Source organism: Trypanosoma melophagium, assembly GCF_022059095.1.
Source record: "Trypanosoma melophagium isolate St. Kilda chromosome Unknown ctg23segment0, whole genome shotgun sequence".
In the NCBI taxonomy this organism is placed as follows: Eukaryota; Euglenozoa; class Kinetoplastea; order Trypanosomatida; family Trypanosomatidae; genus Trypanosoma; species Trypanosoma melophagium.
In genome coordinates this window covers 406,087-426,453 of record NW_027125153.1, presented here as the reverse complement: position 1 = coordinate 426,453, position 20,367 = coordinate 406,087, and the positions used below count along the sequence as shown (strand labels likewise).

Here is a 20,367-nt window from a genome sequence, read left to right as displayed (position 1 = left end):
GATAACTTGATTTTAACGAATCTCAAGCGAAGAATCGAACACAGTAATCAGTTGAATAAGCTTATTGATGAAACCATTCATAAAAGAGAATAAAGGTTTATAGAGCGAATTGAGATATTCGAATGATGCGCTTTTCAAACCATCAATAGTAAACTTCTCCACCAAGGCCACTATGTTCAGGAAAAAATTACTTTTAGAACGTGAAGAAAAAAAAACACACGTTTGCCCAAAGAAATCTAATATATATATATATATATATATATCGTTGGAGGAATTAATAAGCTTCAAATGATTGATCACAAGGAGTGCAGTGAACGTCTGGAGCACGATAAACTGCTGAGGGGGAAAAACTTGTCTAGGCATATACGGAAGTTCTTACCAGGATTTCATCAGTGGAAAGACATCAGCAGATCGCATTGATCCCAAATACGCAGAATGTCATAAGAGAAAGGGATATTATTACCTATGAGTGCAATAAGTATTTGTGATGGGAGAATCGCAAGTACTCGTGAAAGTGTTTTGAGGCATAGACAGGATCTGTATACATAAATTGACCAGAGATGTTGGGGGCGAGGAGCAGTTTGAAAGGTTTCCCGAACCCCTCTGTCAATTAAATAAAGGTTGAGACAGTTTAGCAAAGGATTTGCGTTGTCAAGAAGCAGATACCATCACTCTTGTACTTTGTGTTTTTTTTTTTTTTTTTCTTTCTTTAAATAGTATGAGCGCCTTTGCTTCAGCAGAGGATGTATTTAAAAAGGAACAAAAGGGTTCCCCTACCCCAAGGGTGAGGGCCCGACTACTAATAAAGTTGAAGGCTGCAAGAAGGCGTTTGGATAAATTAGCAGCATTACGCGGAGATCCGCAACTGGCTCCGGAGAGACTGCGCTCGTCCCCTCTCTTTAACCATTGGCCCTTGAGCGCCCTCTCAGAAATTCGCCAAAATATGGTATTGGAAGTTTATCGCAAAGGTGATGTAATTGTTTACGGTGAGGAGCCTGGGAAAATTTCGTCTCTCTTTTGGATAGTCTCAGGGAAATTAACGGAGGTACTCAGTAAAACTGACATATATATTATGCAATCTATTGAGCCACATAGCAACTTTGACCCCACGGAAAAAAGCAGCGATTTTTCACTCTTATGCAAATCTTCATCATTGAACCTCTCTGACAGTCTCATGAGATTCAATGCTGGTCAGTTTGCCGCAGGGGAACGGTTATTTCTCGGTGTAGGATACCGTAGGACTATTCGTTGCGAAAGTCGTGTCATTGTTTTTCAAGTACCTTTTACTGTTGTTAAAGATATACAAAAAAAGTGGGGTGTACCATTAGAAACAACTGTAATAGCTGCCAAAGAAATTGTGAAACGACAAATGTCTAGAGCGAATGAGAAACCTTCATTGCAGGCTGCTCTGCTTCATAACCCAGTCTTGTCTGGAATGGATGCAACTACTCTTAGTATATTGTGGATTCGTTTGTCCCCTGTAGTCATATGTAGAGACGAAACTCTATGTGTAGATGTTTTTACTTCAGATAGAATATATTTTCTCCAATCAGGGCACGTTCGTGTTCAAGGGCATCACAGTAGGGAAGGCAAATATCTTGTCTCTAGTGGTAGTGGCTTCGGTTTGAATGGTTTTGCGCAGTTTGAGGCTCCTTGTGATTATGGGGAAAAACGCCCTGTCGTCGCTTCGAGCTTCTCCCAGCTCTGGGGAATAACTCTGAGTGCATTTATAGAAATTGTAAGTGAAAATGAGTGGAAACGATGTGCGGAAATAGCTAGGAAAACAATACAGTTTAAAGTTGATTATAAGATTTTAAGGAGGTCCCCTGTGTTGTCACAATTGCCTGAGTCTGCTGCCATTTTGCTTACAAAAAGGATGCAACTGCGTGTTGTGCGGCCTGGCGAATGTATTTTAGCTGCTGAAGAATATCCATCTGAAGCTATTATTGTCTTGATTGGAGCAACGTATATTGTTAAGAAGCGTTCTTTTGAAGAGGGTTCTGGTGATGAGAAGGTAATCAAGAGCAGTGTTTCCTGTGGTGTTCTTATTGCCATAGCGGAATGTGTGGCAGAAAGAAAGATAAAGTATGGCTTTTTTGCATCTACTTCTGCAATCATCTTTAGCCTTACGCGTAATACAATTATGGATGTTGCGAATGAGTGCAAAGAGGTACACGACTTAAGAGTAGTTACTGAGGCAGCGATAACAGAGTTAGATGGTCGTAGGGCATTTCAATCTGTAGAACACATAGTAAACAAGGCTCAAGAGGATGCGGCGCAGCGCGTAAAGAGATACGCGCGTGAACAGAGTAGTAAAATGGAGTTATTGAATGCTGAAAACCAATCTGATTCTACAGACGCTGATGTTGATTTTGATCGGATGATCAGGCTGCGCACCCAAGTGCTATCAACTCTCAGCACCCAGGTGTGTGGTTTGCGCCCCAATATGTGGGGAACCGGAATAGGCGGACTTCGGTACGATGTCGCGTCGAGTTCAGTTACGCGAGATGTACAGCGCGGCAATTCACAGAATTCCAACCGCACAAAGTCTTGCTTCACCGTTGATGAAAAAGGTCGCGTTGTTTTTTGCGAGGAGGGAGCTGTGTCCGTTGGACATTTAAGCAATACGGAAAAGGAAACCCCTCGGACGAAAGTGATGAAATCAAAAGTAGAAACAAAGGAGGTAGAGCAGAAAGGTATTGCTGATAGTATTCCTGATAGCATTGCACCTCCGCAGGTATTGATGAAGCGAGATATGGCAAAAAATGTTCACTTTACCCCACACGCCTCTGCCCTCCGATGCGTTCCTAACGTGAAGCTCAGTGCGATCACAGCCCGATCCCCGGCGTCTCAAAGAGTGATGGCGCTGCGACTTGAGGGGGAAAAGCTGCAGGATGAGACTGAGAAAGTGCTTGCTCTCCCGCTGGGATTTTTTCCGGCCCGTCAACGTGGTAGAGGCCCTCCATATTCTTCGATGTAAAAGTAAAAAAAAAATAATAATATCAATAATAAGAAGTAATAGTAAAGAAAACAACAAGAATAGCTCTTTTTCATTTGGATTTTATTGGTTTATTTTACACATTTCTTTTTTCTCTTATTTTTTTTTCTTCACCTAACCCTCACCAAAATAACAAAAACAAATAATGATAAGGGGATTCCCTTCTTATTTCTATTTTTTAGGGGTTGACGAATGTCAAAGACTCCAATTGTCTACGTCCTCGGCCCGTCGGCTTCAGGGAAAACAAGCCTTTTACAGCAGCTCTGTCGCATGTGTGAGAGCAACACTATCAACTCTCGTCCTGTGCATTACCCTTCGACAAGAGGACAAGATGTCTACTCAGTTGATCTACATGCACCAAAGCAGAAAAACGTTTCTTGTAGAGTTGAGTTCCGTGAGCTAGGTGGAGAAATGGCCACATTGTGGGAAAGGTTTGTTGAGATACCGATGAAGTCTACTAGACCTGAATGCAAGCCAAAATGTGCATTGATATTTCTGGTTGACGCCTTAACCCCTCATTTACTCCCTCAGTCGTCTATTCTTTTTACTAAATTAAAAAGCATTGATGGAGTATGTAGAGAATGGCCTACAATAGTCCTGCTTAACAAAGTAGCTGCTAGGAATGCAATAACGGAGAAAGAAGTAGATTTTATTTTCTCAGGAGTTGGATGCGAAAAGACACAGATTTTTTGTGTCGATTCTTGGAATGGACTTGGACTTGGGGATGTAGTAGAGTGGATTAAGGATGTGGCATTCTCTTCTTAGAGATATGATGTGGGGGTAGAAGAGTACTTTATGCTTTTCATTTTCTTTGTATACCTTTTTTTATTCTTTGAGAAAAAAAACTAGTGATGGAATTTGTAATCCTACACATCCTCCCTTTCTTTCTTGGAAGTGCTAAGATGAGGTGAATTTCTATAGAAACAAGGAAACGGTTTTCTTGTTTACTCACCGTGTCTCTGATAGAGCAGGTATCTTGGAATTGAGATGGCCGTGGTGGGGGGACCACATATATTGCTTTGTTATGATGCTCTTTTGTTTGGAAAAGTCAGGAATTGCTGGAACTACTACTTGTAAATGTTGTTTCTCTAATGCCCATGAGAATAACGAGTCAGATGAGGTTATGTGTGTCTTTGGAATGTTGGCAATCCAAAGAACAGTTCTTCCTCACATTTCATCTTCAAGGGGGGAACAAAAAAAAAGAAAGGTATTCTCCCTATCGAGATCATGTAACTTTACGGGATCCATTTACTTTCATATCTCATATATATATATTCTATCGTTCCGTGCAAAAGAGGTAATTTAAACTCGACTACATTCAGAGAAAGGTATAGTGGTGGTGGTGAAAGCTAAACCTTTTGCTACACACGTCCTCCTTGAGAGTTTGCAACTCTTCCTAGTTTACACCACCATGAGTGTAATATTGTTCTGCTCTGTAAAGTGTGCACAGAGAGGAAATAACCCTTTGTTTTCATTTTCTGCTTTTCTAGTTGGTCAAGGGTTTACCTCCTGCATTGCTGGGCATTTTCGTATTTTTTTTATTTGTTTCTTTTTTGTTTTCGATTAAATTTATTGCGGCGAAGTTACATGAAAAGTTCTAATGAAGGGAATTGCTTCTTTGTGTGCGGAGGACAAAGAGACAAATTACTGTTTCAGAATCACTTTACTTCTAGGAGGGATGATTAATTAGAAATGGAAGAAAGTGAGTTGTTGTGTTGGTGGATTAATGGAAATGGAGTACTGTCGAGTGTAGTGATTTATTCTTCCTATTTGTATATTCTTTCTGCTGCAGGGAATTGTCTTTTTTCTTTCTTTATTCTTTTGTATTTGTTCGAATTTTGGCTGCTGTTCCCCTAGTTTACCACGATAGTTACACATAAAGAAATGCATAGGAGAGAAAATCACTCAGGTCTAGTTTATCGCCAAGACATCCTAAGTGAGATTTGCAGATTTCTGCCTTCACAACCTCTTGCATTTATCACAGCCTCTCCTACTATTAGACAGGTGGTTGAGCGTATATATTGTGAATCATTGCTTATTAATGCGGTATCCTTAAGCAAAGCGGGAAACCCCACTGAGTATGGCCAACGATTACCACAAAATGGTGCATGGTGTGGTCAGGTGTCTAGTCTGAGGAGTTCATTGTGGTGGATTCGTCGTTTAGCAAAATTGTACGATGGTAAATTAGCGGCGCTTTCTTTCGCATGTCGAAGTTCAATAGCTGATCTAACAGAGGTTAAAAATTTGAGTGGTCTTCTCTCATTATTTATGCCAGAGGCTATCATATTAAATAAAACTCTGACTCCTCTTGGATCTTGTCCTACCCTGGAACATCTTTGGTTACGTTCATGCCGTGGTTTTACAAGGGTTGAACCATTTTCCCAGTTGCATTCACTTAAAACTCTTAATTTATCTAATACTGGAGTAACAGATGATGGTCTTAGTGCACTTACTGCTTGTCGCACTCTAGAAGACTTAGATCTTTCCGGTTGCGACTTTATATGTGGAGTCCCATTCTTAAAAGACATGAAATACCTTCGCATATTAAAAATACGTGACTCTGGAGCAACAGATCGTGCAATGGCTGTGATTGGTACGGTTTCTGGATTATTGCAATTGGACATTTCTGGATGTATTCTCGTGACCTCTTTAAATCCATTGCGTACGCTGAAAAGACTTGAGCGGCTCAATGCCACATGGTGTGGTTTGTGTGATAAAGGTATAGAAGATCTCACACACTGCAAGTCCCTTGAGTTTTTGAGCATGGCACGTTGCTGGGATATCCGTAATGTAAATGTTCTAGGTTTCCTGCAGAATCTTCGGATACTTGATCTTCAAGGAACAAATGTGGATGATGAAGGCGTTGCTGGCCTCTCACGATGTGAGTCATTAACTATTCTTCGCCTTGGCGGATGTTTCTCTATACGTTCTGTAAGTATTCTTGCAAAAATGCCTGCTTTAAAGGAGATTGATGTCTCTTATACGGCCGTAACGGATGAAAGTATCTCGTCATTTCCGAATTGGGTGCGCGTTATAAAGAGGCCCCTCCGTATTCACTCGTGCAACTCCTCCGCGATGTATGTCGAGTCTAGACGCCATTCCTTTCATCGATAAAAGTATAAAAATTTTATTTTGCTTTTTTTCTTTTTTTTCTTGTGCTTTTTTGATTAAACTTTTTCTGTTTTTTTTTTTTTGTTTTTTGCAGTACTACTACAATATACTTACTTATTCTTGCCTTTGGAAGCGTTCTGTTCGATGTATGTGCGTTTTGCAAATATTTAATCTAGAAAACTATGGGGACCAAGGATTATACGGACTTTTGTTATGATCATGTCAGTGAACTTATCTATTAAGAATAATTATGTCGATGGAATGTTTCCCTCCCCTACTTTTTTCTTTTTCCTATCTCTCTTTCTGCGGGATTTGGCCACAGTGCTCTGCTATTAGTGATTTGATGTTAAAACGGATCGATATTTTTATATACGAGCTTTCTCCTAATAATTATCAAAAATAATTTTTTTTCTTGTGTTATATCATGTACCGTATATCTTCATAACAATGAGACATGTTGTTTAGTGATATTTATTTATTTATTTATTTTTCTTCTTCTTTCAACATCTTTCTTTCCCCCGTTGTTAACAGGGAAGTGCACATGCATCGCAGACGGCGGGTGTGGACTTGCCTCGCGTCTGGGGTGTTGTGCCCGCAGACTTTGTGGCTGCCACGGCGATTATTTAACATGAACCGCAGCGTTCAAACACGATTGGAGGTAGAGAATCAGGCGGCTTCACAGCAGCGTACAGACTACGACTTTGATAAGGAACAGTGGTCCAAGCAGATGCGATTTGCATCAATGGATTGTATAATGGATCCAGACATCACTCCAATTCGTTACACTTCGATAATTGGACTCAAGAAGGCGTTTAGACGCTTTATGACAATGCGTAAATTATTTGAACGACGCCCTGATTTTGATGTTGAGGAGTTGAAGAAATTATTTATTCGGTTTAAAACAATATCACATTCCCGAAATCCAGATGATATAAAAGCATTACAGCGCGTCACCACTCATGGAGAATCAAGCCGTATTTCCAAAGAGATAAAATTAAGAATGAATGAAGAATTTGTCAAAAAAAGTTGGAAGTCGCTAAAGGTGAAAGAGGTTTCTAACAGTTATCAGATTGAACTTGACTCTTTTCAACTTGTGAATTGCTACTTGGGACAAATGTCACAGGAAGACTGGCTTCAGATCACATATAGGTGTGAATACCGTGAACGATCTAATGAAGGAGAAGATTGGCAGAAAATTTGCGAGTACCCCGTTTTTGAGGTTCGGTTGAGTGATGGAGTGCGATCCCCTAATACACATCCATTTATAGTTGTAGGTGTCATGCGAAAAGATGGTACACGGTACGGGAAAGACTCACAGGATGCTGCTGCCCTACGCAAACAATTTGATCGTACCAGCAAGTGGTTTTAAGGAAGAAGCATTGGTAACAACAAAAAGAAAAAGAGATAACATTGTCGAATACCAAATGAATTCATTCAGAGAAATTAGATGAGTTATAGGTAAGATTAATAATGGGAGCAAAATGCGCTGTGTCAATTTTGCGTTGATGATGGATTAATCCCGTTTGGTTTATGAAATTGTACATATAGGGTCTACCTCATCTCTCTCTCACTCTCCCTTTTTTTTTTACTTTATTTGTTACACTATGGGTGTCTCTGAGAGAGGGTATCCATGGTGTGAAATTGTTCTGGATGAGTACTTACACCAAAAAGGTATTAAACCCTCTCTAACTTTCTACTGAGAGATATACTCGTGTATTAAATTTTGATTTTTTGTTAATTTTCTTATTATTATTATTATTATTATTATTATTATTATTATTATTATTATTGTTGTTGTTTGGATTTTTTACATGTTTTTTTTTTTTTACCTAGAATTAGACGTAGTTTGAAGGTAACCATGGAGGCGGTTGCCGAGCGTTATTTCAATATCGGTGATATGAAGTCGGCAGCAACTTTCTACGGCAATCTAATGATGCTGCACCCACGGTATGTGAGGATGGCGCGTATATGTAGAGTTCTTGCAGACCCCTTGGCGGTTCCACTACCGCACCGCTATGCAGATGTGGTAGAGGCGCTTTTAGAGCCTTCCATCACCCCGGAGGCGCTCTTTGGTGTGGATGCAACGCCTGCAGATGTGAATAAGGCATATCAACGCTGGACGCTGTTGGTTCACCCCGACAAAAATCCATACCCGAGGGCTGGAGATGCATTCAACCGGCTCGTCTCTTTAAAAGCGGGCGCGTTGGAGTCGGTCGGTAATACACGAAAAGAAGAGTCAAACTTTGAATTGTTTGGGAGAGAAGAACACAGCAGGAGAGGCAATCATCGGCATAAAAAGCGTGGATCTCCCGATGCACAAAGTCGATCCAATGAAAGCAACACACCTTCCTTAAGAGCCGCTGAGATTGATATGACCATTTCCGAACTAAAGAAGGTTCAAGTGACTCTTAAATCATTAAAGCGCAAAAACATCGACGATAGTGAACTCCCCGAACTGAGTGTTTCCCTCCGCGGCGTGCGGGAACGGCGATTCTTCGCGCAACCCACAAGTCCTTTGGCCTCCACAGCCCCAAACGTCCCCAGGTGGGATCTCGACTCCGAAGCACGCGGTTCCCCACACCCTACTACTACCAATACTACTAGTACTAACAATACTACTAATACTACTAGTACTAGTCTCAATAATAGTCATAATAATAACATCAAAAACAACAACAGCAGCCCTGTGGTGCCGTCGCCGCCGGTTGTGAGCGTTGACAAAACACCACAGCGTGCGTCAACTGCAAAGCCTTCGCATCAAACTCCACAAGTAGGAATTGTTGGTGGGGAGCGAGAAGCAGACATAGTGCCTGAAAGAGTGCAGTCACAGCAAAGGGATGATGTAAACGAAAAGGAAAGTTCAGTAGGGAGGGAAGTACGAACAACAAAAAATAACGCCAGGCAGCCGCAGGAGGCAAATATAGATGGAAATCGTTCGCGTCAGAAAACGGCTACAGACGAAGGCAGAAAAGTAACAGCCAAAGATGCACAGAGTACAAAGAGCGGAAACAAGCATTTACAAGAAACTACATCAGAAAAGAATCGCTTTCGCCGCAGAGCAGCTCCAGTTGGGAGTAAAAAGGATCACGCCAAACAGTGTCAAGAAGTAGTAGGAGAAAAAAATCGCTCGCGTCGCAAGACAGATGATAGCGAAAATACAAAAGTAACAAGTAAAGATGCGCCGAAAACAAAATATGAACCCAAAGAATTGCAAGAAGAAATGATTGAAGAGGATCACTTGTGTCGCAAAACTGATGCTAGTGAGAAGAAAGAATTGTTAACAACGGATAAGCAGTACATATGTAATGATGTCGAGCAGCTGCAATTGGATGTTCCTCCGTCGCAAACTGTATTGGCAGTTTCAGAGGAGGTTTCACTTGTCGATGTGGCAAGAGAGGGTATCCATGGATTGATCCGAGGACTTGAGGAAATCAAGTTAAATCGGGTTCCTTTAAGGCTAAATTTAGACCTCACATTTGCCACATACGAACGGGAAAAGCAAGAAAAGGAATCATCTTGTAGCGAGAAAAAACAATCGCCGTGAATGGGTCCCTGACAAGGAAAGATGTTCTAGTGAAGGAGCTCATTTGCTGCTCTGTGGATCAGTGTGAAATGTAGAATAAGTTTTTTTTCGTTTTCTCGTCACATGAGTGAAGTACCAAAAAAAAAAAAGAATTATATATACAAAAATAAATATAAATAATGTACTATTTTTTCCTCCTCCTTGTATTTTGCTGATTTTATCGAATATACTTTCTTAGTCCTTCTTTTTCTTCCTTTAATGTAAGGTGAAGGTCACGGAGCTATATGGAGGGGAGTCACAGAGGGTTACTCTCGTCAAAACGTCAGAAATTTACAACGTTACCAGCACTAACACCTATAAACCGATCTGGGGCAGCAGACCATGCTTGGAATCAAGGCGCAGATGAGGAAGCAGCTGTAGACACAGAGTGTAAAATAGAACGTCATCGCTATGCCAAGTTATTACTACAGTATACTCAACGCTATCAACAATTTACCGGTGTAGAACTGTTTGTGGAGACGATGTTGCAGGATCTCGCCCTACAGAATGGGGTCTCACCGCTTATCCGAGCTGCAGCCGCATCTTGGGCAATGAAACTTTTTTGTAACTCAACCAATAGTAGAATTATGGAAGTCCTGGTGGATGCATTATTCCCTGTTATTTACCGTGATTACGATGAACAGAAGTTAGATTACGCTCCAGCTGCAATACAGAGTTTCGTTAATGATCGAAATCTTATTCGAGATAATCCATTTTTCTCTCATTCTACCTATGTACAAGAACTTGATGCGAGTAACTTAAAGAATGAAGCTCTTTCTAAAAGGCTCCATCGTTCATTGACGACGAACACAATCTATAAGAAATTCACTGTAAGAATTCTTCAGTATATTAATAGAGAGAGAAAACAGAAAGCCTTTTTAGCGTGGCGTAATTTCACAAAAAGACGTCGTTTAGAGAATATGCTTTACCGTAATGTGATGCTACGCCACAATAAAACTGTTCGGGATTCATGTCTTCAGGCAGCTTTCTTTAGGTGGAAGACCGCCGTAGAAACTTCACGTACAGAGTACTTCACGGAGCGACTGCATCAGGCGGCATTTCAACTAGAAGGTGCCAAAAATCAATTTCAGATGCAGTGCTTTCGGGCAGACAAGTGGCAACTTGGTTATGAACAAGGTCAAGAAGATCTTAGGTTAGTTATCGAGGAACGTGATGCTCTAAGACGCAAAGTTGAAGAACTTAGTGAAACGATAGTTCTAAAAGAGAAAGAACATCATGAACGCATGGCTGCCCGTGTTCACGAGGTTCTACTTCTCGTTCGAAGGCAAAGAGACACCCTTAAAAAGGTGATAGACTCACGTTTCCGAGCTGAAGACCTTATTGCGGATTGGTTCGACGAAGCAATTGCTGAATCCAATAAAGAAGCTACAAATGCTATGAATGGAGGTAATGATATTAGTATTGGGAATAGCAGCAGTAGCAGCGGTATTCACACACAGGGTCATATATTTCTCTTAAAGTGGTGTAACTATATATTAGCCCAAGATCGAACAAAAAAACCACTTGAGGTTTCAAATTTTGCCTCAGACTTTGCGAATGGTGAGGCGTACTACCTTGTGCTTCAGCATGTTTTTACAACATCTCAAATAAAACCGCCTAAGGCTGTAAATAGCTCTACCTCAGAAAGATTGCGATGGGTTTGTAAGTTTCTTGAAACCACAACACTCGCTACTATTCTTCACCCAGACGACTTTTACCACGAGCGGGAAGACAAAATTGCGACATCGGTTGCGGAAATATTCTCCCACCATGTTAGTGAGAAGAGAATGACGTTTGCAAACGAGGCCTGTTCTCTCATTACCCAAGCAGTATTAAAGCAGGAGACTAGAATTTCGGATGCTGATTCTGGTGATATTCCACATGATGAAGAAACTCTAAAACAAAAGGTAGAAGAATGGAATGGAGAAATAGAACAATGGGAACGTGAACTACAGAATGGTATCCTATATGAGAGGAATCTACAACACTGTAATGTCGCTGTTACCCAAGAGGCTGCATGTATTGTCCGAGAGAGAAGTAAAGGAAACCCCTTTTACGTTATAACATCAAAGTCAAGTTTAATATTTATTAAACTTAATGTAAAAAGTATGGAAGACCTTCGAGCCAGGTTTAAATTTCCAAATATCAATGCATGGAAAACCTTTCTACGTGTAGGTCTAAGAAGCGTTTTATGGAAATATGTGCATCTCGTTACGTGTATTTTTTATCATTTTGCTGGTGTTGATGCTCGGCAAATGAGTGAGGTGCAATTTTGGCGGTTCGTTGAGGAAGCACAGTTATTAATTCTTCCCTTAACACCATTAATGGTAGCACAAATATTTGACATAGTTGCATCACCTCAATTGGCAGCCATGCTTCGTGCAAGTGCAAAAGATGAAAAGAATGCAACATTGGTAGAGGCAGCACAAGAGGAAATTGATATTCGTGCTGTAAAACCCGCTCAATTCACAGAAATTCTTGTACGAATGGCGGTAGCACGCTTTTCCGGTGGATTGCTTGAGGTGACAGAAAATTTTCTTGATATGTTACGATTTCCATCTTTAGCAGGTTCACCATCTGCCACCCTCTCCTTCTACGAACCAGAACCACAGAATGTTGTCGCCTATTTTCAGTCTGACTTAGCGCGGGTATTTTTCTTTTATATGAAGCAACAGCTAGGTGGAACTTTTCCAGGGAGGTCACGTAAATTTCAAGGATGCGGCCGTTTTATGGCACACTTGTATCATACAACCTATTTAAAAATGTTCGCTGACTGCGATTATCTCATTCTTGATAGTGAACTTGAACAAGGGCATGGTCATGGTGGATATCAAAGGAAGGTCCACTTTATTGCTGCGGACGAGGTTTTGAAGATGTTGGAACTATTACAAAAGCGAACCCCATCTATTTCTCAAGGGGAAATGTGTTTTTCACTTTTTTTGGAATCTTTCGGTGTGGCATGTACATATTGGTGGCCAGATCCAATGGTACCTCTCTCACGGAAGCTAGCCGCGTTTCTAGGCGCTATGGTGGAAAAACTGCGTGTTGTACATGGACGCAGTACACTGGTTTTAGCAGCTCCACCTTTCGTTGAGCTTGAGGGTGGCGAACATGTCGATTTATCTCGATAGTCTGCTATTGCTCCTTATCAAATTCTTGCTTCATCTTATGTATGTATAATCTAGTGATTAATGTGGAGCTACTAACAGGACAATCCCCAGAATCATATTGAAGGTCTATATATACACCATTTATTCTCTTTTGACAATGTGAATTTTGCTTTACGATAACTTTTTCTTGCCCTCTCCTCCCTCTCTTTCTCTCTCTTTTTTTTTTTTCTGTCTATTAATTAATTGATTAAAGGGACAGGAAACTGGTTACCGATAGATGGAACGGCTAAAATCTTTCAGCGTATTGGAAAGATGGCCCCTGTATTTTACCCAGCGGCGTGCGATGGCGGGACTCTTTGAAGAGGAACATTCCGCTGGTACAGGTGAAACGGAAGTCGCGGCATTTGCCCGCTCTATGGATTACCTTGAGAAAGGCAATACACGCATTGACAAGACTGCGTATGGTATTCCTTTTCATGTTAGTGAAGCAGAAGCTGTAGATGCTCTTTGCCGTCATCACGGAACTGCCGTTCATGTTCACAGCGTTGAACGATTTATGATGCCCTTTTGGCTTGCCACAACTGCGGCCAGTGGTAAATTTCGCGCGGACATTCTTCAGAAGGATCCGGCTTTTTTGACACAACAACATTGTCTTGTTTGGGTGGAGGGGCCAAATTATGAGTTTCACTACCCTTTTGGTGAACATCATGTCTTTAATCAGATCTCTGCATCCTACCTCCACCCTCTTTCAATAGTGGAACGGTGCATAACTGGAACGCATGTTCCTTCAATGTTGATATCACGTTTCGAATTGCTTAAAGAACTTGAAAAAATGGATAAACCACCCAAAGTTGTTCCTTTTACAATGTCTACATTGACAGCATTTTCTATTTTAGACTCCCGTCTAAACCGAAATACTATTCTCCAACGAATAGACCGGGAATTGGTAAAGTTTCATGGTTCATTTATAAGAAGTAACGTCACTTTCACTAGCGTTTTTAAAGAGAGTGTGCGTATTCGACCTGTCTTTTTGCCCTTGTTAAGATTTACAGTTTCAACAGGAATGGTCTCCACGCCACTACCTTCCTTTGTCTGTGGTGCAACAGGAAAAGTAGTAGGACCTGTCCTACACCTTACTCAACGAGCAAAACTTGGCGTCATGGTTCTCAGTGGTGCCTCTGCAATGCTGCTTTCAGCGCCTGTTGTGGGTCCAGGTATTTCTACAGCTATTGCAATTGCCTCATCAGTTGCCTCCATACATATAAGACGTTACTTACTGACAATGCGGTTTCTGCAGGAACAAGCCAGACAGATGGCAGAACTCAAAACGACTGGTATGCTCTACTTCTCCTCTGATCAGGCGGGTTACCGCTGGTCTCCAGAGGATGAGGAGCGTGTAGAGTACGAATACCGCGAGGAGCTCCGCCAGAGGGCCCGGCGGAAGGAAACATTCGAGCAGCGAGTGAAGGAGGAGGCGGCACGTGATGAGGCCCGGCGTGGCCGACATATCGACTCTAAGAATAGACGGCGAACGGATTTGGAGAACGTGGACCCGCTTGGGTACTATAAACTCCTGGGACTGACCGGGAAGGAACTCACCGTCACGGCGAGAGACATCGCCAAAGCTTTCCGTGATGCTGCTAGGCAACACCACCCAGATGTTGTACACAGCGGGGATGATGATGAGGCAAAAAATAGAATGCAGAAAATTATTCATGCATACAAGATCCTTCGTGATCCAAAGACAAAAAAAGCATACGACTTGGGTCAGTTAACAGACGAAAAAAACAAGTCGAAGTAGTGTAATTGTGACTCGGTGAGTGATTACATTTACGTATGTGTGTATACTTCTGCACATAATTGTGTCTTTTTGTAACGTAAATTTCTCTCTAATGACGCACTCAATTTAACTTGGACTTGGGACCTCACACCTCGTACTTCATTTTTTATCTAAATCAACGTTTGTTTTTCCCTCCCTTACCTCTCTCTTTGCCTTTTCTCAGAAGGTCTCCAAAGATGTCTTTTCCACCACCACCACCAACAGCAGCAGCGGTACCACCACCACCAACAGCAGCAGTACCACCACCACCAACAGCAGCAGTACCACCACCACCAACAGCAGCAGTACCACCACCACCAACAGCAGCAGTACCACCACCACCAACAGCAGCAGCAGTACCACCACCACCAACAGCAGCAGTACCACCTCCACCAACAGCAGCAGTACCACCACCACCAACAGCAGCAGTACCACCACCACCAACAGCAGCAGTACCACCACCACCAACAGCAGCAGTACCACCACCACCAACAGCAGCAGTACCACCACCACCAACAGCAGCAGTACCACCACCACCAACAGCAGCAGTACCACCACCACCACCAACAGCAGCAGTACCACCACCACCAACAGCAGCAGTACCTCCACCAACAGCAGCAGTACCACCACCACCAACAGCAGCAGTACCACCACCACCAACAGCAGCAGTACCACCACCACCACCAACAGCAGCAGTACCACCACCACCAACAGCAGCAGTACCACCACCACCAACAGCAGCAGCAGTACCACCACCACCAACAGCAGCAGTACCACCACCACCAACAGCAGCAGTACCACCACCACCAACAGCAGCAGCAGTACCACCACCACCAACAGCAGCAGTACCACCTCCACCAACAGCAGCAGTACCACCACCACCAACAGCAGCAGTACCACCACCACCAACAGCAGCAGCAGTACCACCACCACCAACAGCAGCAGCAGTACCACCTCCACCAACAGCAGCAGTACCACCACCACCAACAGCAGCAGCGGTACCACCACCACCAACAGCAGCAGCGGTACCACCACCACCAACAGCAGTGCCAGTACAAGTACCACCTCCACCAACAGCAGCAGTACCTCCACCAACAGCAGCAGTACCACCACCACCAACAGCAGTGCCAGTACAAGTACCACCGGCTGCTGTAGCGGTGCCGGCACCCCTTGCACCGGGGGGAGTTCCGTTGCCAGCGATGTCTGCGGCTGCAACTGGTATGTCTCCATTGATGAATGCTCCCTTGCTGGGGGTCACTGCACCTCCCCCGCAATCGCAGACTGCTTTTTATCCCCCTACTGCTGTTGGTCCTCTTCCCAAGCCACTCGTTTCTGAAGAAACACGAAGAAAGCTAGAAGAAGCTGTACTCGAGCAGTTTAAAGGTGCAGCTGGTGATCGGTACTTAGATCTGGATGAGGTGGTCAGAAACCATGTTTGTAAGTTATTTTATTTGAGTAACTATGATGTAGGGACAATGATGAGCAACATTGTAAAGGGACTTCAATGCTTGGGGCGTTACGATGTTGGCTTGCTTCGCAATGATGACAGCACCGCATTTACTGTCATTCAATCTCCACCATTTAATGAAGCCCTTGTGATCGATGAATCACAAGAGGTTCAAAGACGCCGACAGGCCATTCAGGAAGCCAAAAACCGAATAGAGCGGGCAGACAATCGTTCCAAAGCGAGGTTTCTAGGGGTGGCAAAAACTGGAGCAGAAACGAAGGAAGAGGCAAATTATAGTTCTCCTCCTCGAGTAGAGAAAAATGTGGCGAAGGGGGCAACAAATTTACCAAAATCTTCGTATGAACAGATACAAGAGTTGTTACGCGCTCACAAAATAAAGAAACCAGGCGAAAGACGGAGCGCCTCAGCAGGCCCTCGCAGTCAGCGACACGCATCGCCAGTGGGGGGCAGTTACCTGCTGTGGCGCTACGGTGGTAACTACCCCAAGGAAAACTACTACGAACATTATCGTCTGCATGGGTTGAAGAAGTGACGCCACAGAGGAGGGTGGTTTTATGGTTTTTTTTCTTTTGTGAACCGCTGAAGTTAAGTGGTTATTTATAGAGGCACAAAAAGACATCCTACATTGCTGAAATATTTCAAAAAGGGAGATGTTTTTTTTTTTTGTTTCATGTTGAAATATTCTTCAACCGAAGATGTATTTTTATGCTTCTTGTTTTCCTCTGTCTATGGTTTGTTTGTAAATTTAAGTAAATATATGTGGCGCCACATATTTATTTGGGCCGAGTTCTTGGCCTTTATTTTGGTGATGTCTTTAATTGGACAGCATTTTTATATTTGGTATGTGGGTGATGTTAATTTATGGGATCGTAAGGGCAATGATATGAGACGAAACTCTTCAATCTCATTCTGGAAGAATCGTCTGTATGCGCCTACGTACATCACAAAAGTCGATAATATATATATTATTGTTGACTGTTGGCACCATCGGGTTCTATACAGTAAAGAACTTAACGCACCTATAGGTAAATGGAGTGCCCTTATTGCAGATGGTCATATTCGGATACCTCATAGTGTTGCAACGAATGGTGACGTTCTTGTGATGGAGAGTTCTGATCATGGAAGTGGCGGACGAAATCACTCTCTTGTTGTTTTTGGTATTATAAAGGATGATCGAGGAGGAATTAAAGAGTTTCGATTTCTGCAAAGAGTGCGATTGTGTCCTGGAAAAAGGGTTCTTCGTCCGCATAGGGTACTCTACGACGAAAAAACTGATGCCTTCTATGTCTATATAACAAATCCCCCAACCTTTGGAAAGTATAATTGGTCTAGAAAAACGCGAACATTAAAATACGTTTACTGCGAACATCTTTATTTTATGGAAGGTATTTATGCTCGATCTTTTACGCTTGTAAATGATGCAATCGTTTTCACAGCAGGTCCGAGGAGATCCTTAACATTTGCGAAATTTGATGGTGTAAACGGAACCCCAAGGTATGTTGGCCGCGTTAATGTTGGATGGATGGGTTTTAAATCAGGAACTATGAACGATGTGGTGTTCAGAAACAATCATTGGTATATTAGTAGCACTTATCCTTGTTTGTTGATTCGTGTGAAATCATTGCGAAAAGGGCGGGTTGAAATGTTGCACAAAAAACTTCGACTCTGTCAAGCAGGAAAAATTAAAGAAGAAACTGGTAATGATGGTCGATGTAACCTTTTGGGGACCCCATACTACTTAAGCTTCATCGATGGACGTATGATGATTCCTTTTTTGTTTGCATGCAGCGGTATACTGTCTTTTGATCCCACCACAAACTCTGCTGCTGTGCTGTGGGGATCTGGATGGAGAGAGATACCTAATGATATAGAAAGAAGAGGTGTCGAGTGGTGAAATTTGTAAAGGAATTTTATCTTGTTTTTCTCTTTTGCTAAAAAATAATATTTTTGGCTGGGTTGTTTTTTTCAACAGAATAGTTGCGTTTGATATAAAATGATGGACTCATGGATTTTTGGGGTGAACTGACTGATTGCTTTTTTTTTGTTTTTGCTTTTGTAAATGGTAAATGTGTCTTGAAATGGGTGTGATTAACCTTTTCAGGGAAAAAAGGATCTAGTTATACATTACTTCCCGGAGTTCGATTTATCTTATTGTGCTTTGCTGCACTCTTTTCATCTTATTTTTTTTTTGTGTGTATGTATGTATTCTTGTCACTTCCACTGAAGTTAGTAGTAGTGACTCCCAAAACAAAGTGGTAGTCTTCAGAAAAAAAATAGGAAAAAAAAAAGATCAAAGAAAAAAATAAGGAGAAAAATAAACGGATCAATTAGCAGTGATTCAAAAGGAATATAAGGAGAGTTTTTTAGACCGCTTTAAGGTTCGACTTCTCTTAACTTGAAATTGCCGATGGTTCGACGAAAGGTGATTATAGATACCGATTGTGGGGGTGATGATGCCATTGGAATCATGACCGCCATGACGCACCCGGATGTAGAAGTTGTGGCTCTTCTCGCCGTGTGGGGCAATGTGGACGTGGATCAGGGAATGGAGAATCTGGGGAAACTGCTGGACCTGTACGGGCGGAATATTCCATTCTATCGCGGTGCGGCAAGTCCACTTGTGATGGAGCGGGAGACTGTGCAGTGGGGTGGATTTGGCAAAGACGGCTTTGGCGATGCTGACTTCCCACCATCGGAGCGAGTAGCGGCGCAGTCAACTAAGCACGCCGCACTCGCGCTTGTGGAAATTCTTAGAGAAGCAAATCCAGCAGAGGACGAGGTGTATCAACTAGTGTGTCTCGGACCCCTCACCAATGTGGCACTTGCCATTCGTATAGATGCTGATGCTTTTTCTGTGCTAGGCTCGGACACAGTTCCTTCGGTAACTGTTATGGGCGGCACTAGTGAGGGTAAGGGAAACTCTAATTTGATGGCCGAGTTTAACTTTCACTGTGACCCAGAGGCAGCGTATGTGTTGTTTCAGCACAAGGGAATTCGACACCCTATTCAACTGGTAAACTGGGAGGTTACTGTTAACTGTGCCATGCCATGGAGGTTTTACGATCAATGGGTAAGTCGACGTGAAACAGATGAAGGAATAAAGTCAGTAAATCAAAATAAAACCCAACAGTTTATTGAGAAACTTTTTAAACGATTGGAAGCCTTTACGAGACCTTATGAAGATGGTACAAAAGCTGACACTGGTGATGCTGAAGCAACACAGGATGTGACCTGTGTCATACCAGATGCTGTGGCTATGGTCGTTGCATTGTACCCAGAAAGTATTGAGGATAACTTTCTTACATACCTAACCGTTGAGCTCCAAGGACGAGAAACTCGTGGTGCGACATGTATTGACTGGTATGGTACAGAACAATCCATGAGTAAAAAGGGTCGCTGGCGCAATTGTGAAGTTATTACGAGCGTAGATAACGATAAGTTCCTTGAAGTCATGCAGCAGATTGTGGACTTTCCCCTACCCTAGGTACTGCAATTTAGAGTCTTGGCGTATCCTCCTCTCAGAGGCCCTTAAGAAGGAACTCTTCGGATTCCTCAAAAAAAAAAAAAGGTGGTTCTGAAACAGAGGAAAGTCCTACAATTCCAATTTGCAGAATTCAATTATATATTACGGTGATCGTAAAGTGAGGAACTTTGACCAGAACATATTCTTTTTCCTTTATAAATGAGGTCAAAGTGGTGTGGTGGTCAAGTAACTCAAGATCGTTTTTACTTATTTGTTTATTTGGCCACATGTGTATTTCATTCTTTCTATCCTTCTGTATGTATGTCTGTGATTCTGTTCGCCACAGTTTTCTTCAGATTATTTGGAAGGGTCACTTGAGAAAACAAAACCCTCTAGGTGGGCGGGAAGCAGTGGCTGCTGGCATTTGCCACTTTAGTGCGGTCGTTTTCGAGCCCTTTTTTTTTTCACCTGTATTTGTGTGTGTGTGGTTTATCTTTGTTTTGTTTTGTTCCCTGTACTAGTTGAAATAAGACTTTGCAGAGTTAGCTTGTTTTATATCTTTTTTTTTCTTTTTTTTACCATTATTCAGAGAGGGAGGGAAGGGGAAGGGAAGGGGAAAGGATGCTCATGATGTTCCTTTTTTTTTTCTCTTACTCTTACGCCGTATCATCTCCTGATATTTGTGGAGATTTTTTTTCGTATTCCATCTTTTTTTCTTTTTGTATGCATGTTTTTCTTTTTCTTTGATTGTATGGACAAGAGGTATGATATTCTTTTCAGAAAGGCTCTATAAATAAAATGTTATATATGAGGGTGCTCTATTTACTTGCCAAACA

The 20,367-nt window shown here is 42.2% G+C and overlaps 10 protein-coding genes across 10 annotated transcripts; all 10 read left to right on the top strand.

The window, feature by feature from the left end:
• Nucleotides 1-718: 718 nt before the first annotated feature.
• On the top strand, nucleotides 719-2,980 carry LSM04_002573 (uncharacterized protein; the record flags this gene model as incomplete). Its single annotated transcript, XM_067330345.1, has 1 exon — nucleotides 719-2,980. One exon carries the CDS (start codon nucleotides 719-721, stop codon nucleotides 2,978-2,980), a length of 2,262 nt encoding a protein of 753 aa, XP_067191416.1.
• A 210-nt stretch (nucleotides 2,981-3,190) lies between these two features.
• LSM04_001603 (uncharacterized protein) lies at nucleotides 3,191-3,763 on the top strand (the record flags this gene model as incomplete). The annotated part of the gene is made up of 1 exon (XM_067330344.1): nucleotides 3,191-3,763. One exon carries the CDS (start codon nucleotides 3,191-3,193, stop codon nucleotides 3,761-3,763), a length of 573 nt encoding a protein of 190 aa, XP_067191398.1.
• Nucleotides 3,764-4,882: 1,119 nt separating this feature from the next.
• LSM04_008318 (Leucine-rich repeat) lies at nucleotides 4,883-6,112 on the top strand (the record flags this gene model as incomplete). Its single annotated transcript, XM_067330343.1, has 1 exon — nucleotides 4,883-6,112. The coding sequence occupies one exon, from the start codon at nucleotides 4,883-4,885 to the stop codon at nucleotides 6,110-6,112; it is 1,230 nt and encodes a 409-aa protein (XP_067191543.1).
• A 538-nt stretch (nucleotides 6,113-6,650) lies between these two features.
• LSM04_002587 (uncharacterized protein) lies at nucleotides 6,651-7,478 on the top strand (the record flags this gene model as incomplete). The annotated part of the gene is made up of 1 exon (XM_067330342.1): nucleotides 6,651-7,478. One exon carries the CDS (start codon nucleotides 6,651-6,653, stop codon nucleotides 7,476-7,478), a length of 828 nt encoding a protein of 275 aa, XP_067191417.1.
• Nucleotides 7,479-7,967: 489 nt separating this feature from the next.
• LSM04_000964 (uncharacterized protein) lies at nucleotides 7,968-9,653 on the top strand (the record flags this gene model as incomplete). Its single annotated transcript, XM_067330340.1, has 1 exon — nucleotides 7,968-9,653. The coding sequence occupies one exon, from the start codon at nucleotides 7,968-7,970 to the stop codon at nucleotides 9,651-9,653; it is 1,686 nt and encodes a 561-aa protein (XP_067191387.1).
• A 263-nt stretch (nucleotides 9,654-9,916) lies between these two features.
• Nucleotides 9,917-12,802, top strand: LSM04_000692 (Calponin homology domain; the record flags this gene model as incomplete). Its single annotated transcript, XM_067330339.1, has 1 exon — nucleotides 9,917-12,802. One exon carries the CDS (start codon nucleotides 9,917-9,919, stop codon nucleotides 12,800-12,802), a length of 2,886 nt encoding a protein of 961 aa, XP_067191383.1.
• Nucleotides 12,803-13,058: 256 nt separating this feature from the next.
• Nucleotides 13,059-14,582, top strand: LSM04_009214 (DnaJ domain; the record flags this gene model as incomplete). Its single annotated transcript, XM_067330338.1, has 1 exon — nucleotides 13,059-14,582. One exon carries the CDS (start codon nucleotides 13,059-13,061, stop codon nucleotides 14,580-14,582), a length of 1,524 nt encoding a protein of 507 aa, XP_067191558.1.
• Nucleotides 14,583-14,797: 215 nt separating this feature from the next.
• On the top strand, nucleotides 14,798-16,600 carry LSM04_007078 (uncharacterized protein; the record flags this gene model as incomplete). Its single annotated transcript, XM_067330337.1, has 1 exon — nucleotides 14,798-16,600. The coding sequence occupies one exon, from the start codon at nucleotides 14,798-14,800 to the stop codon at nucleotides 16,598-16,600; it is 1,803 nt and encodes a 600-aa protein (XP_067191513.1).
• Nucleotides 16,601-16,825: 225 nt separating this feature from the next.
• On the top strand, nucleotides 16,826-17,962 carry LSM04_007126 (uncharacterized protein; the record flags this gene model as incomplete). The annotated part of the gene is made up of 1 exon (XM_067330336.1): nucleotides 16,826-17,962. The coding sequence occupies one exon, from the start codon at nucleotides 16,826-16,828 to the stop codon at nucleotides 17,960-17,962; it is 1,137 nt and encodes a 378-aa protein (XP_067191514.1).
• A 513-nt stretch (nucleotides 17,963-18,475) lies between these two features.
• On the top strand, nucleotides 18,476-19,552 carry LSM04_006310 (Inosine/uridine-preferring nucleoside hydrolase domain; the record flags this gene model as incomplete). Its single annotated transcript, XM_067330335.1, has 1 exon — nucleotides 18,476-19,552. The coding sequence occupies one exon, from the start codon at nucleotides 18,476-18,478 to the stop codon at nucleotides 19,550-19,552; it is 1,077 nt and encodes a 358-aa protein (XP_067191493.1).
• Nucleotides 19,553-20,367: the final 815 nt, after the last annotated feature.